Here is a 15291-nt window from a genome sequence, read left to right as displayed (position 1 = left end):
TATACTGATTTCCTCAAATACAGCCTTATTTTGGTCGGAGTATTTTAATTTAATGATGAGATACAACTAATCACAAGGGGGGGGAACTTTTATCTAATGTACGACCTTCAGGAATTGTCAGCTGCTTGCTGTAGATTGAAAGAATTTGGTTTGAATACCAGCTTCGGAGAACACTGTGATCACTTTCAAGTAGGAGAACTTGCTATCATCCTGACAGCTGTTTAGACGTCATGTCGCCTATGGCAGGCAGTATTGTCCAAGAATAAGTCATGTAAAGGTCATATCTTTGCAGAACGTCCATAAAGAAGAGAGAGAGAGAGAGAGAGAGAGAGAGAGAGAGAGAGAGAGAGAGAGATCTTACCTCCTCCATTCCTGTAACACAAATAAGGAAATCTCCACACATTGGCCAAATCCACAGCAAACCCAATAATCGACAACAAGAAATCGGCTTTCTTGCTCCACGTTGGGCGATCACTTTCTTTACATTCGCCATTTCCTTTTCCGTTCACTGGCAAAGATATTACGAGAGCACCATCGACATCTTTTTCTAGCTGCGCAGTAAGACTTCTTCTGTCTAAGAGTGAGAGAGGGGAAAAAATGAATCAAAAACAGATCACGGAACTACGTAAGGCAGTAATTCCCAACCTATGAGTCCAAACTCAAACATTTGATTTTCTCAAGGTCGCGATATTTCTGTTATATTTAATAACAAATATACTGATAAATAAATTTGATAAAATATTACTAACTACGTCACTGCATAAATCGCAACAATTAATATAATCAGAACCAAACTTGTGGTGATTATACCATTCGAATCATATAATCGAATGAAATAATCCAATAACTTTTCTTAATCGAATGAATCATCGTAAAGTGTAGCAATACGATCGACTCTACCCCAGCGGTAGCGAACCAGGTCGTATGGTAGTTTGCCACTGAGTGTACACACATATTTCGTTATAAAGGAGTATCAGCAAATGTATTTTATTAATTTATTATTAATAATAGAGCTCAGTGAATCTAAGAATGGCAGGACGGCACAGAGCAGGATTTGGTGTAGATGGAATTCATAGTCTTCAATAAGCCAAAGACTTTCCTCTGGAACAGCGTACGTAAAAAGCCTGCTCACGACAACCCATATCCACAACTGAAAACACCCGAGTTTCTGGTGAGGAAACTAACTAGTCTACAGCGTGAAATTAAGTCGAATTCCAAATTCTTAAAATAAAAATACCTGTGTAAAGAATCTATACTAACAGAAACATCAAAAACGACGTTTTGTGACGGTGTAATTGCAATATCACAATCACTGAAGAAGGGGAAGCGAAAACATTCACGAAACGTATGATTGTTAGTTTCTATTAGTAATAAATATATTCTAAACTTTACACAGGTAAAGTTCTTTTATTTCAAATATACAGATCAAGATGACCTTCGCAACATTCCGTTCAAACATTACATTAAACTGAAATTCCTTCAGGATTCAAATCGAGCTCTTTGCCACGAAGCGGTATTGAACTGTTCAAAAGGCACTCTATAAGTAAGAAAAATGAAAGTTGACTATTTTAAAAATATCCCTCAAACATTCTTGTGGAGGTAAAGGATATATCCCCGTTTTAAAGTCAGGGAAGTGGGTGAACTATTAATGTGGAAAATTTAAATTATCATTGCTTTCCTTTCCAAAGGTTATTCAACAACTTTTCGAAAATAGTGGATATCAGTTACTGAATCTATCCTAGTGAGCAATTTATACATAATTGTTCAAGTTAGAGAAACACTTCCTACTGCGCTCAATTCTCTAAGACTTTTCCATGGGGGGGGGGGTGTAAAGACAAGAGAACGTAACTATTGTGCTATTTTCCAGGGTTACAAAGACTGCGATAATGCATACTATATGGAGCCCACGTATTAAAACACGAACTGTAAAAAGTTGTCTTGCTACTCCAATACCTATTGGTAATATACTGGACATTAAGTCAAAACTAAAATATGAAGAATCATAAGGGAGCTGGAAATATATGATATAATAATGTAACAAGCAAAAAGGTAGCCAGAAAACCTGTTAAGAAAAAGTTAATTAAAACATACAAATAATTAAGAAAAGGATTTGAGATACAGCACAACGCTTTCCAGAAAGATTTCACGAAGCTCGTTCTCCAAGCATAGTTATGTATTGTGTTTAGAATTCGCGATAATTTTGTGTTCTAGGATTTCATATGAGTGGCTTTGGGGTCATAACAGTTGACTGGATGGGAATGGACACTAACGGCTGTCGACATTATTACCATAACCCAAAATACAATAGAAGGTAATCAATAACTGAAGCACCGGGAAACGAACGTTATGACAACTGGCTCAACAGGCACCGCTTTCCATTACTGTCCAACAGAAATTATAATAGGGTTAATTGTTGAGTTGATTACCCAATACTCTGTCGAATCATCGCAATGAGTCCACAACTCTCTATTAGTGTCTGATCTATGTTATGACCTCTAAATCTGCAACAGAACATTAAAATTCTGAACCATTTGTTTACGTTTTTAATCGGAAATATGACTTGGATCCATTACATTTTCTTCGATATGTTTTTCAATCCAAAGTAAAAATATCTTCCCCTGTCAAAGTCTTCGGAACCAAGCTTACAATGCATCTGATAGCGCAACTTTCTCCACAACCACATGCTCTGATCGGCAGCAAAAGTCTTCTGGATGTTTAGTCATCTATAATCAGCCCCTGTTATGCGACGTTTAATATTTACTACTGTTGATGTTTCTGACGTTCGACCATTACTAATTCTTCTGGAAAGGTAAAAAAAAAAAATCAGCGCAATATAATCAGCAACGATTGGGCTAGCAAAGGAAGAATTGAAGGTCAGAAACATTTATTAACAGCATTATAGTTTTATTAGCATTTATAAACAGTCAACAAAATGGTGGGTTCTTGATTGAGCGAATGGGTTTATAAAACTGTCTTTCTTCACCTATTGATATCAAAAGCGGCAATTCTAGCCACTATTTCAGAGTTTGGATACCTGTATTTTTATAGTTCGTGATAATCTTTTAAACTAAAATCCATCGGTCATCTTCATTAATCGTTGGCAATCGCGAGAAATCATGTGTGCACTACTGAGCTTCTTAGGCTTATTTCAACAGATGTGGTGTAGGAGTTCGGATTCTAATCAGAGCTACAAATTACTGTGAAGAAAAATGAAGCGAACAAAAAAAAAAAAAAAAAAAAAAACTTTGAAAACTGGACATGAAAGATAACATTTGTACAATTACTGTGTAATACACAACTGATCTTACAGATCGAATCTTGTCCATAAAGAGATGGAAAGTTCTTTTCATCAGTTATTGCTGGTTTTGCTTCTCGAAAACATGGAAACCAACCTGTAAATACACATTTATACGGATTTCTACACAGGCTTGTATTAATCTCTGTCCATAATAAAGTCAAGTTGTCCAAACCAACTTGTTCTGGAAATGTATATGAATTTTGTCTCTTTGGATGGGCCAGTACTAATACTATCTATTTAATCATATAAAAAGCACATTATTTTCTGATGTATCTATTTCTGGTTGAATCCAGAGTTTAGAGGAAGGATAGGAATATTTTCCCCCTTCCCAAAGCGATTAACATATTCATATAAAAAAATCTGCATATTAAAAGAAACCTTGCTTGCGTCCCAACCGGGAGGGTTGTAATTTGCCCTCCCCATTTCCAGAGATTTTTAAATTTCCCTCGAAGGCAGGTTCGGATTCGTGCCCGTTTACACCATCGTTTTACATAGAAAAGTTTGTAATACTATGCAAAGTGCGTAGCTTATCACATATTACGCTTAGGATATCAAGAAACTAGTTTCGATCAATGTCAAAATTTTTCTTCTGAAATGTTAAAATGCATTCCACCCAGAATAGCATTATGTACCCTGGAAACAAATGAGACAGAACGGTCCTCCTTAAAGACGTCATACAACAAATACCATTTCGTGAGCTCACTGGTCTAGCAAAACTATATCGATCACCATGGCACTTACATTTTTTTTTTTCTCAGGTTAAAAATATATTGGGGGAACTTAGTCTCCTATTGTACTAAAATAAATTCCACATAAAATCGATAAAATTTGCAATGTTATTGATTTTATGTATGAGTAGGAAAACATGAATTGGGAACTAACGCCCTCTGACGACGACAGAGGCAGTGCACTACCAGAGCTGTGAAAATCAATTCAGAAAATACTGGCTTTATGTCAATTTCGCGAAACTCATTAACATTTTCATAACATGAATAATTTTCACATTTTATGTCGATTTATTTATTCTCTGATCTTAACATTCATTCTAGGTTCAACCCTCTCTTTCTTTTTTTCTTTGTTTTCTTGGTGCCAAGAAAGCTTAACCTTTAAAGTAAAAGAAGTATTAAGCATAAGGATAGATAAGCACTAAGCGGCTTTCTTACTTCCTTCTTTCGCAAGTTGTATACTAAGTTAATGGATGACTTAGTGCAATCTATTAACACTTTATCGTGAAACAAGTTTGGCTATAGCACACCAACTACATCTTGTGTTTGGACAACAGCGATCAGCAACTATCAGAAAAGAACGTTCCATGATTGAGAACGGCGATTACACTATCTTTGATTTCCCGTCAAAATTTAAATTGAAAATCCTCTAACACTTAAGTTCTAGACCTTTGAAGAATACATTAAAGACCAACAACACAATGATTGGATCAAAAAAAAAAAAAAAAAAAAAAAAACCCACCATATTCAACAAGTCCAAAAGTTAAGAAACAGAAAAAATAATATCTCATAATTGTAACTTATTAAATATTTCGTAAGCGATATAATATGATATCAAATAATTACACATATTCTTACACTATGTCAATAATTAATTAACCAATCAGCGTGGTTAGTAAATATTAAAGATAGTCAAAGATGTTTCATAATCCCTCTTTCAGCGAACCAAAATCCGCGCTCAGACAATCTACTCATTGGTCAAAATAAGTTTAGTTTTCTTCTGTCTGAGACCATATTTTTGTTTAACTTAACTTAATTACAGTGTACTTCGTTACCCTACAGCAGAATGATTCAAAATCCCCTTGTGTGTATATTTGTTTCATTTAGCTACTTAAATGAAAGATAATTTCTCGCATTTTGGTAACCATACGTAATTCTTACAAAACAAAGATGGCACCCACTGTATACCTGCGCATACAGTGGCGAAACTACTATACCGTCAGGTCCGCCCGTCGGATCTAGTAGGGAGCAATTGCTCCCAAGGCCTGAATAAATTGGAATAAATACTGTTTTATTATATTGATTCAATTACTGTTAATCGCTCTTTCCCCGCAAATAAAAAAAAAGTCTGGATTCTACAATGCGCGGGAGGGGAACCCGAAGAGTCCGAGCCCTACGGCTGATTTTGTACAGTTCTTAAAAGATCATGTGTAGGTAGTTGGGCAATTTGGCAGGGGGGACAAAATTTATAGTTTCGCCTCTGTTGTTGGGTTACACTTATCCATACCGGTTAGTTCGTGACGAAACCATGGCATATTCCCTTTCCGAACGGCGTTTATAATCAAACAATACTTTTGTTCAAAATCGTATGTGAAAGTCAAGACTGAATTTTGAGAAAAAATGTCTAGCTTCACCAATACTAAATAAATCAATAATTTCACGACTAGTCTCAGTTTTCGTGAAGCAGAGGCCTCCATAGCCGAGTGGTCATGAGGGAGAGTGCAGTAGCACATGCTCTTTGAGTACTGCCACTGACTGCTAAATAAGGTTGATCTGCCATTATCCATTTCCCTCAACATGATCGTTGAGGAAATTTCCATCCTGCAGTAGATTGTTAATGGCTGCAGTTCCCCTTTTTTTCGTGAAACAGGCAGTGTTTGTGAGAAAGAACTGGACACCCTTTACTGCTTAGAAAAGGTAAACTTGATGTTTTTTCGAACGACAGCAAAGTTTATTGATATCGCCTAAAAAAAAAAAGTCATAGAGAAGACCTGCTTCCAAAACCAGTATATCTTATTCAAGTACTTAAAGATCACTTTCATTATCATCAAATTCTTTAAATTCATTCATTACATGAATACAATAGTATTTAATGCACGATCTCAGAACTTGATAAAGAAAGGAGATTATACTATCGTTAAAGTACTAGTCGGGCCTTTATTGATTCGTCTGGAACTGGCAATTTGGACCATGCTTCCTTCAGTGATGAAGCTTGGAGAACTTGAGTAGTTACGGTAATAGCAAAACAGCAAGTCATTGAGTAACGAAAATTACTCATGTTTTTCACTAAATGCCCTTACATCCGCAAAAATTTGGGATTTAGAGTTTTTTCACGTCGCCGAGTGATTGGGCCTCTCTTCTTCGAAAACACAGCTGAAACGTATACCAGGATTTAGTACACCAGTTAACTGCGTTACTCGACAATGAAGAAGGTTATTATTGGTTTCAGCAAGACGGGGTGGCATGACACAGATCCAATGAAACAATGGCAATGTCGAAAAACTATCTCGGTGGTTATCTTATTTTTAAAATTTTGTGGCCCCCAAGGTCCCCCAGATTTAACGTCGCTTGGTTATTTTCTGATCTTCTTGAAAAGCAAAGTGTATACAAATAATCCCCAAACTCTGAAAGAATTCAAAACCAATATACAGAATAAAATTACGAACACAGACAATCAAACATTATAAAAGGTGTCATCGAATATAATGAAAAGGATCCGTGCATTTTTTTTTATGAAAACCCCAAACACGAAAGGTATCAAAACCTATAATACTTAGTACCGTGCATGGGTTGAAGGAGAAGTATGGGGAGAGGGGGATGCCGGAAACTTTGCTCTAGAGACTAAACATGGGTTTCACCACTTCAAGCCTCCAATAAGCAAAGTGGTGGTATTTCACCGGTTGATAAAAGTCATCTACCACCTCCTAAATTTATTCAAGAAGGGGGACATTTTCAATATTTTTTTAAATAAGTACTTGCCATCAATAGAGGCATTATAATTGGGCCCACTGAACTAAAAAGTGAAGACTATGTGAATGTCTCCTAACACGCCAATGCATATTCTACAATGTTCCATCATAATGAAAATGATTTAATTGATGTGAATGAAGCAATCCTTATTCCAGCATAATTCTGACCCTAAGTTAATGGGACTTTCCCAGGTCAGATACACATATACATATTCTTTCAAAAAACATGGTTTTATGAGATGCTTTCCAATAGCATCAGCATGAGATACTTTCCAACAGCATCAAACCAATGCTTATGTTATCCATCAAGTTCGGTGCTGTTACAAGTGTGATAACTTTGCCAATGAAGGTTCAGTCACAGTATAGCAAGTTTTGGATGCTTTATTTTCCACCCCTCTCTGGAATGAAATTCCGTCATTGATTGAAGGAACTCCTAAAGTCTCTTCAACCGCGGCAGTAATCAGCCGATCAGGCGGATGAGCAGTGTTTCCTTGCTAATTATTACTGGTTCTTCATTTCGCACAACAAGAAATAGTTCCGTGAACTGATATTTGTACAGATATAATAAAAGATCAAGACTATAAAGTAGAATACTATGAGAACTGAGCACACTATGACCAAAGCAGTCGATTCACCAAAAAAATTCCCTGCTAACCAACTGGATAAAAGCCTTTCGAGGACTAGATTGTGCACAATTCATCTGTGAAATCATATTTTGAAATCATATTAGCATCATATACTGTCTTCTGTGAGCAACTGTCAGTTCTAGTTGTAAACTCTTCTTGATGACGGGAAATGACATGAAGACAGACATCTTCCATAGAGAAAGATTTCTTGAATCTTCTTGCTAACAGTCCTCCGAAGCAGTTCAGTCGGCACAATACATCGCCGTCCTTGCACTCGTTTGTAGAGGTCTGGGTTCGATTCCCTTAGATGACTGGAGGAAGTCCTCTTCAGTAGTGCCGATCTACGGAAGAGGGAATAGTTTCCTCCGTGAATTATTCCAAGTTTTACAACTTGCAGATCAGCCCGTGAACGCACACTTGAACAACTACATAAACGGACATGGGCGACAGTACTCGGGTGCCCTTAAAATAATAATTTGAAATTGTAAATATTCTACTCAAAAAATTAGTGATCTTCGACTTAAAAAAATTGTATAAAGGGGAAAGTTTGCTCAGATTTAGCACCAATCCTGCCCTCCCACATGACTAATGTTATATCATGAAATTGGAAATAAGAACCTTAAGCCCAAAATTTATAACAAAGAGGGCGCTGTTACTTTATCGATACGTTCATTACTTTACAATACAATATCATTATCCCTAATTTATTATTCATTAACCAATCATTAATAATATCAATACTTAAAACCTGTATTTGCCTCAATCAGGAAAAATACTTTTTATGGTCTTAAAAGTATCGTTCAGAATTAAGGTTCTTTCATACAACCTACCATTAATTTTGTACGCTATGTAGTTCTAGAATTATCGGTCTTGATTTTGGAACACAGGCCCCGGTAGCCGAGTGGTCAACGTAAATTACAGCACGTACACAAAAGTGCATGCACTTTGAGTGCCTCAAGCCCGCGTATACGGTATAATGCTCTTGTATCTCGCTATCTTTTCAGCTCCTCTGACCTTATGTGGTTGTCCTGGACTGCTTGCCTCTCTACAAATAACATTCACAAAACAAGTCTTGAAAACCATGGAACTGCGAACTCTGAACTATTTTAATTATTTTTATTTTGCTTAGAAAGTTTTTACAAAGTAATTAAAGTAATCTCAATGAGCTAACTGGGACCGAAAACGAAGCTTGATCCATTAATTTCACCAACAGTAATGCGAATTATGGAATATATGCCGGAATTGCAATTGACTAATGAGAGCTTCAGGAATGAATTAATAATCCCAGTTATTCATGAAGGCACCAGACAACACTGTGGTAGGAACGTCTTTGGGGTATGACTTAATGGCAGACCTAGGCTTGAAAGATTAATCCACCAGTCATTGTTTAGATGAGATGGATGAGCTGGAACGGCGTCACCATGGAAGGAGTCAAGACTGTTAATTCAGTTTATGAGAAATAGTAAAGCCTGATGATTACATGTGGTGGTGATGTCTATTTTAGATGGACTTCTTTCAGTATAGAAATAATTGATTGATTATCGTGCTGCACGGAATTCTGGTTAATTCAAGGCAAAAACTTCCTTCTAGTAATAAGACTTCTAATCAGGCTTGAACAACTTTGGGTAGTTTGTTCAAATTCGAAAAGAGGTTTTACCATATTTTAACCAAGTGAACAGAAAATTATTTCCCCTAAATAGTTGATAGTACCATCTGATATGAATGTTTATTATAAAACGTAATTTTAAAAAAATATTACAACATAACTAACAATATTTCACGTAATAGTTAATATATACCTGGAGATTTTGATGTGGTTGAAAGAGATCTGTAGACATCATCAGAAGTAGACTCAGACCATCTTCTTCGTTTTTTCTGACGGACATTGCACAAAGGGGAGTTTTCGTGTCTTCCTGGTGTAGGATCTGGAGTTGGCAGGTCTTCGGTAGATTTATCCTCAAAATGATCATTAGATGTAGGATTTGAACACTCTGACATTACTTGTCGATATTTTATTGAAGATAAATATTTCCGTTTCCCCTAGAAATAAAAATGAAAGACACTTAAAGAAAAGCATGTAGCGTTATTAAACTTACTTCTAAAAACGCTAATATTATCTTCTATTCGTGTATTTTGGTCGTGCGTTTATTGGAATCTGACATCGAATAAATACTTCAATGTGTGTGGGTTGCGAGACCTTAACCCTCCAGCTTTATCTTCTAAGTATAGTCTCCCTTCCGCTCTGATGCAGATAAATCCAATTTACAAAACCGCATATTTATGAGTTCCGAGTTATGAGAACATGCTTTGTAGAAATCGCTGTAAAACTCGGCGGTGAAACTTCGTATAATGCCTGTAGTAAGCGCTGTTCATACAAATTATAGACTCAGTATATCTCAGCACGGTTTTCGTTTAAAATTAATCGTAAATTAAATTACTCTGATGTGTAGCAGCGTACATACATGATTCTCGTAACTATATTGTAATTATAGTTACGAGAATCATCTAATAACTACCTTTAATTTTGCTACTTTTTTAAAATTTGCTACCTAAATTGTACTTATCTTATTAGTGATTAGGATTAGAGGTAGGATTTTCTAAACAGCTTCTGTTTGCTTGCTTTTATTTCAAGCCTAATTTACTTTCCGCTAGTTAAAAGGAAACTATTTCGCTTTCAGATTAATATTTTACGCTCGACAGTTTGGTTAAGTTGCTTTACATTTAGGAAACAAGATCTGCATAAAATTATTCTCACGTAACCCAGCCTCTTTAGAAATTTTAGAAAACACAACAGAAAAATGATTATGCAATTAAAATTCATGACAGGCGATGGAGAATGACAGCTCTTCGACCAAGCATCCGTTATTTTTTTACCGTATTTTTGCCTAATTTATGCATTTGAAAAATTAGCATGATTATAAACTATTATGGTGATACCATGGCACGCAAAAGACCATATAACAAGAGACATAGGAATGAGGGGCACGATATCTATAAACTTTGGCGTTGTGGAAGTAGGTAGTTTAAATTTAAAGGAGGTTTGAACAAATTATTAGAAGAAATGGGCATTTTTTTTTTCGGGATAAACGTCGATTTCTTTCATCATTTTACCAATACATATATTCATTTATATAATACACTTAGTCTGTCTCACGTAAAATAGACTACCGTCGCCCAATTAGTATTGCAAAAAGTTCAAAAAAAGATCCTGCTAGCAGGAAAATCAGTGAAAGCAGAAACGGTAAGAACTATGGATGGAAAAAAAAAAAAAAAAAAAGAAATACTGGGACGTAACAGAAGGCTGTATTTCAAAGTCTGTTTTTGGACAGACTATTACTGATCACTGGAATAAATTGCCTGTTACAGTGGTCGAGATTTGTTTGTTATTTGGTTTTTAGGAGCATTAGCAACTAAGGCCATATTGCTCCGGGGATATGTGGTGGTCATTCCCTGACTTTCCGCATCCTCCGTATTTGGTGGGCACGGGCTCGAACCCCGGTCTAATCAAGAAGAATGTGTGCTACGCACTGCTGCTCCTGCCCACGGAGGCGCCAGCAGTCGAGGTTGAGTTTTCAATTTCAAGAGACTGTGCGTGTGAGGACAAGGGTCGGGACACTTATAGAACAGGGACATGGATGTTTGTAGAGTAACCTACAGAGTTTGTATTGAACATCGATGGGCTTACAGAGTGGAAAAAAAGTTCAGAAATCAAAATCAGTGCGACTTTTATATTTTAAAAGATATTATATTTCATTCTTTGTTTTATAGCCCTTTATTTTCAGATTTACTACTGATTTGGTTTTGTTAAAAAACTTTTAGTTTTGAATATATTTGACACGCGAGAAGCAATCATCCAATTTTTTGGATGTGAAATTAAATTAAAATTTAAATTTTTCTGTTTATACTCCGGCACGACAACCAAGTCAGTAGAGTTTACAATAAATCGTCAATACAAATATTTATCGCATTTAGTAGTCACGGGCTTGAACCCAAGTCCACTCAAGGAACACGTGCTATGCATCCTCGTTCCTAACCACTCTGCTACGTCAGGCCTACAAGAGGCTTGAACTGAGGAAGAAGAAAAACGACTGTTTTTAGCATTACCACACGGCTATCACAACCGTCAGTGCGATATATCAAAAAAGGTTTGGCATTGAAAACAGCACTATCACCAAAATAATTTGTAAAAGTAGTCTACATAAAATACTAAAAAGGTACTTTTCACTTCTGTGCGATTTTAATACATGGATATTTTTTCATTTTCCAGCCATCACCTGAGCAGTCTTTCAACCCATAATCGCCAAATGATAATTGCGAATTGTATTGGCAAAAACTCGACTTCTGTCAGTCTGGGCAGAAGTGACCCCAAGCAGAAAAATCCAACGTGTTTCATTACTGTCGGAATCAAAGTCAACCAAGACGTGTGCTGTGAGCATATGCTGGAAGACACTTCACTAATCAGCTCCTTCTCACAAGAGAGCAACACAGCAAATTTGTAATGCGCTTGAATTTGTAAGCTTTCATCGACACTGAAGAATGGTCTCTGTAGTCCGAAGACCTGAATTTACTGAAACTATTATATGTGGAACATATTGGAGAGAAACCCCTGTACTTTCCCTCCTGACATCTGACAACTTTGAGGAGACTTCTGGTAACAGCGTGGGACTTCGACAATGAACCGCTAAATAAATAAATTAAAAAAATTTAAAAAAAGCGCGTTTATAACTTCTGGTTGGTGCATCACTCACCTCCTCGTGCAGAAAAGAGCCCGTTTCAACAGGCATCATGAACTTGTCAATTTGAAGTACAATGTAATGTTCACAAACGAGCCCGCACACACGCTACAGCCCGATTCTCTTAATCCATGGGATGCCCAACACTTCAGTTGTCGACTATTCCGAAAACTTTACATTAGTTATGAACAACTATCGTTGAATAGTAACACCTCAGAGTAGTAACTAGGTGTTTCTGTGCCTGGGACAAAATAAAAATTTTACGCCCCTAACCCTCTCCCTCCATAAATAAATATTATAAATTAGCAATGAATGCATATCATATTCACTCATTTTAAAAGAGTAACAATAAATAAAAATACTGTATATTCCGATTTGTAAGTCAACTTCTATTTTTTTGTCTTGAATATTCGTGCTTCATCATATAAGTTGATCCCGTTTTTTTTTTTTAGTCACCTTTCACATCTCGCTTGAGGTGTATTACAATAAAACCTGGATTAAATATCACTATATGCTTTTTATGTAAATTATTTCTGCATTTTATTTTAAAAAAGTTAAGCTGAAATTTTATTATACTGCAAAGAAAACGGTAAGGGTATATAGTACTCCCTCATGTAGAAGGTCCCGAAAATATGAAAACCTCGTTTTGCTTTCGTGGTTACTCATTTTCAGCTAGACATAACTAATTTGCATATTTTAGAAATGACGTCCTTTAGCGATAAATTCAAAACACGATATTTTTGTTACTCTAAATTTAGTTAATTTGTATCAATTACTTTACAAATTACTGAACTATTTTTCATTTCAGCCTGAACTTTTTGCCAACCAATATATTAAGGAAACATCGTAAAAAGTTAATGAAGTTTTTTTATAATCCTTGCTGAGTTACGATTTCAATCACTAAAGTTTGGACGCAACATGAACTTTCAGAGCTTCTATAGACGGTATTTCGTGACGATGTATTCGACACCGTTTCAAAGTTGGTACCATAATTTGTACCAACCCTTTAGAAATATTGTGGTTACGTTACTGATATCATTGACGAAGCCTCTAAAAAAGAACAATTCATATTAATCACTTTAGGATACATCGTATAAGTCTGAAAGGAAGCATAGTTGGCCAATTTGGACTTTTATTTTGAAACAGATGATCAAAACTCAATTAAGCTCACACTATTTGAAGATAACATTGTCCTTGTCTTCTTCCACCTTAGATTTTAGATCCGTTTTAGTTTTCATTCCAATTTTCTTCCTTCAGTGATGTTATAATTATCTGTCAAGGACTGTAAAAAGTTACCGATAGATGAGACAATTAAGAAATAAAGCATTAAGAGCTTGTTAGCTCCCTGGACTTTTATCGGAAATGACGATAAGTCACGGCTTTGTAGAAGAGGAACTTTAAAAACTGTAGTACTTGTTTTTTTCTTCCGCACTGCTTTGAATAGTGAAGACACCTTAAAAAGGAAATAAAATTTGACAGCTTTTACTATCACCCTGTTAGGTGCGCGAGTTTGTTTGTAGCTAAAAGAGTGTTATTCGTTGTTATATAACTGACAGCATAGTTTTAATCGATGTTCTATAACTATTTTCTTGGTCTTTTGAAATGTTGTTCGATAGATCAAATTGGAACTGCTTTCAAATGATAAGAGCATCGCTTATGTAATATTTGTTTCGTAATCCTTTGCCTTATCTGTGACAGCTGTTTGACATTAATCCTCCGGGATTAAGTTAAGAAGTACAGTAGGTTGAGGAGAAATTTTAAGCCAGCTAGTTATGACTGACAAGGGCTGCAGTATCCTTTTTTTTTCTGTCTACCATAAAATTACGACTATGTTTAGATGATAGCTCGAAATGGAAAATTTACTAAAAGGAGTACTGTCACATGTATGATTTATCGATATAACGAACCAGACGGCACGTTGGCGTCCATTCTGAGCCTTGGTTCAGACAATGCACGCAGGGCCGACCTTAGAGTTTAAAGGGCTCGGCTGCGAGGATTAATGTTGAAGGAAAATACAGCAAAGAGTTCTTGCCAAGATTGAGAGTCCTTCCCCCCTCCCTTTGTCATGATCTGGGAATCCTTTTCAGTTCGAGGGCAGGGTGCGATGCACCAGCTGCCCTCCTCTAAGAACCAGCCCTGAGCCTTGACATTGGTCTTTTGGACAATCATTGGTCTTTTGCGAAGAGCTTAAAAACTGGCAATATACAAATATAATAATTTAACAAAATAAGTTTGGCAGGATACCAAATGTTACGAAACGCAAGCTTTTATTTAATGAACTTTAAGCAGCTACTTCTAACTAAAGAGTGCATGGCACAAATTCATCCTAGTATACGAGGGCTGTTCAATAAAGAACGATTTTTCCCCTCAACATGCCTTTATTAATCATCCATATTTTGATGGTACTTTTCAAAGTAGTCTCCATGTGATGAAATGCACTCCAATGTTTCTGCCATTCTTCAAAAACATGGTGGAACCATTTTTTGACATGCGTTCGAGAATCGCCTCCGATGTCTTTACAACTCTTCTGACGACTGGAAACGTTTTCGTCGCAGCTTCTCCTTTAACTTTAGAAATAAAAATCGCAGGGTGCAAGGTCAGGGCTGTAAGGCAGATGAGGAACAGATTTGACATTGATGCTGGAAAAGTACTCAATGACAGTATGAGCAATGTGAGGTCTCGCATTATTGTGATGTAGGCATCCCCCCCATTGTGGTCGTTTGTGACGAATGTGATCCCGAAAAGTGTGTAGTACAATTCTGTATTAAGGTCCCGTAACAGTCGAATGATGTGTCACAACATGTTGGTAAACCAATCATTGAATGTTGTAGACTTCCAAACAGAGCTTTGTTGCTTACTCTCTGGGTCAAATGATGAAGCCATGTCTCATCCGCCGTTATCACCTTATGCAGAACTTCATCTTCAGTAACCATCCGTTGC

At 36.4% G+C, this 15291-nt stretch overlaps 1 protein-coding gene across 1 annotated transcript in view; it reads right to left on the bottom strand.

Moving 5' to 3' along the window:
• LOC150078832 (sodium-dependent noradrenaline transporter-like) overlaps positions 1 to 15291 on the bottom strand; it is a 215339-nt gene that overhangs the window by 120545 nt on the left and 79503 nt on the right. Inside the window, exons 2-3 of the mRNA XM_090382412.1 lie at positions 9418 to 9658; positions 362 to 574 (exon numbers count right to left, since the gene is read on the bottom strand). Of these exons, the coding sequence (XP_090238538.1) occupies positions 362 to 574; positions 9418 to 9616 (412 nt within the window). The 5' untranslated portion in view covers positions 9617 to 9658. The remainder of the gene's footprint in view (positions 1 to 361; positions 575 to 9417; positions 9659 to 15291) is intronic.

This window comes from Mastigoproctus giganteus, chromosome 10 (genome assembly GCF_048544385.1).
Source record: "Mastigoproctus giganteus isolate SK-2022 chromosome 10, ASM4854438v1, whole genome shotgun sequence".
NCBI classification, from domain to species: Eukaryota; Metazoa; Arthropoda; class Arachnida; order Uropygi; family Thelyphonidae; genus Mastigoproctus; species Mastigoproctus giganteus.
This window is presented reverse-complemented; position numbering and strand designations above follow the sequence as displayed.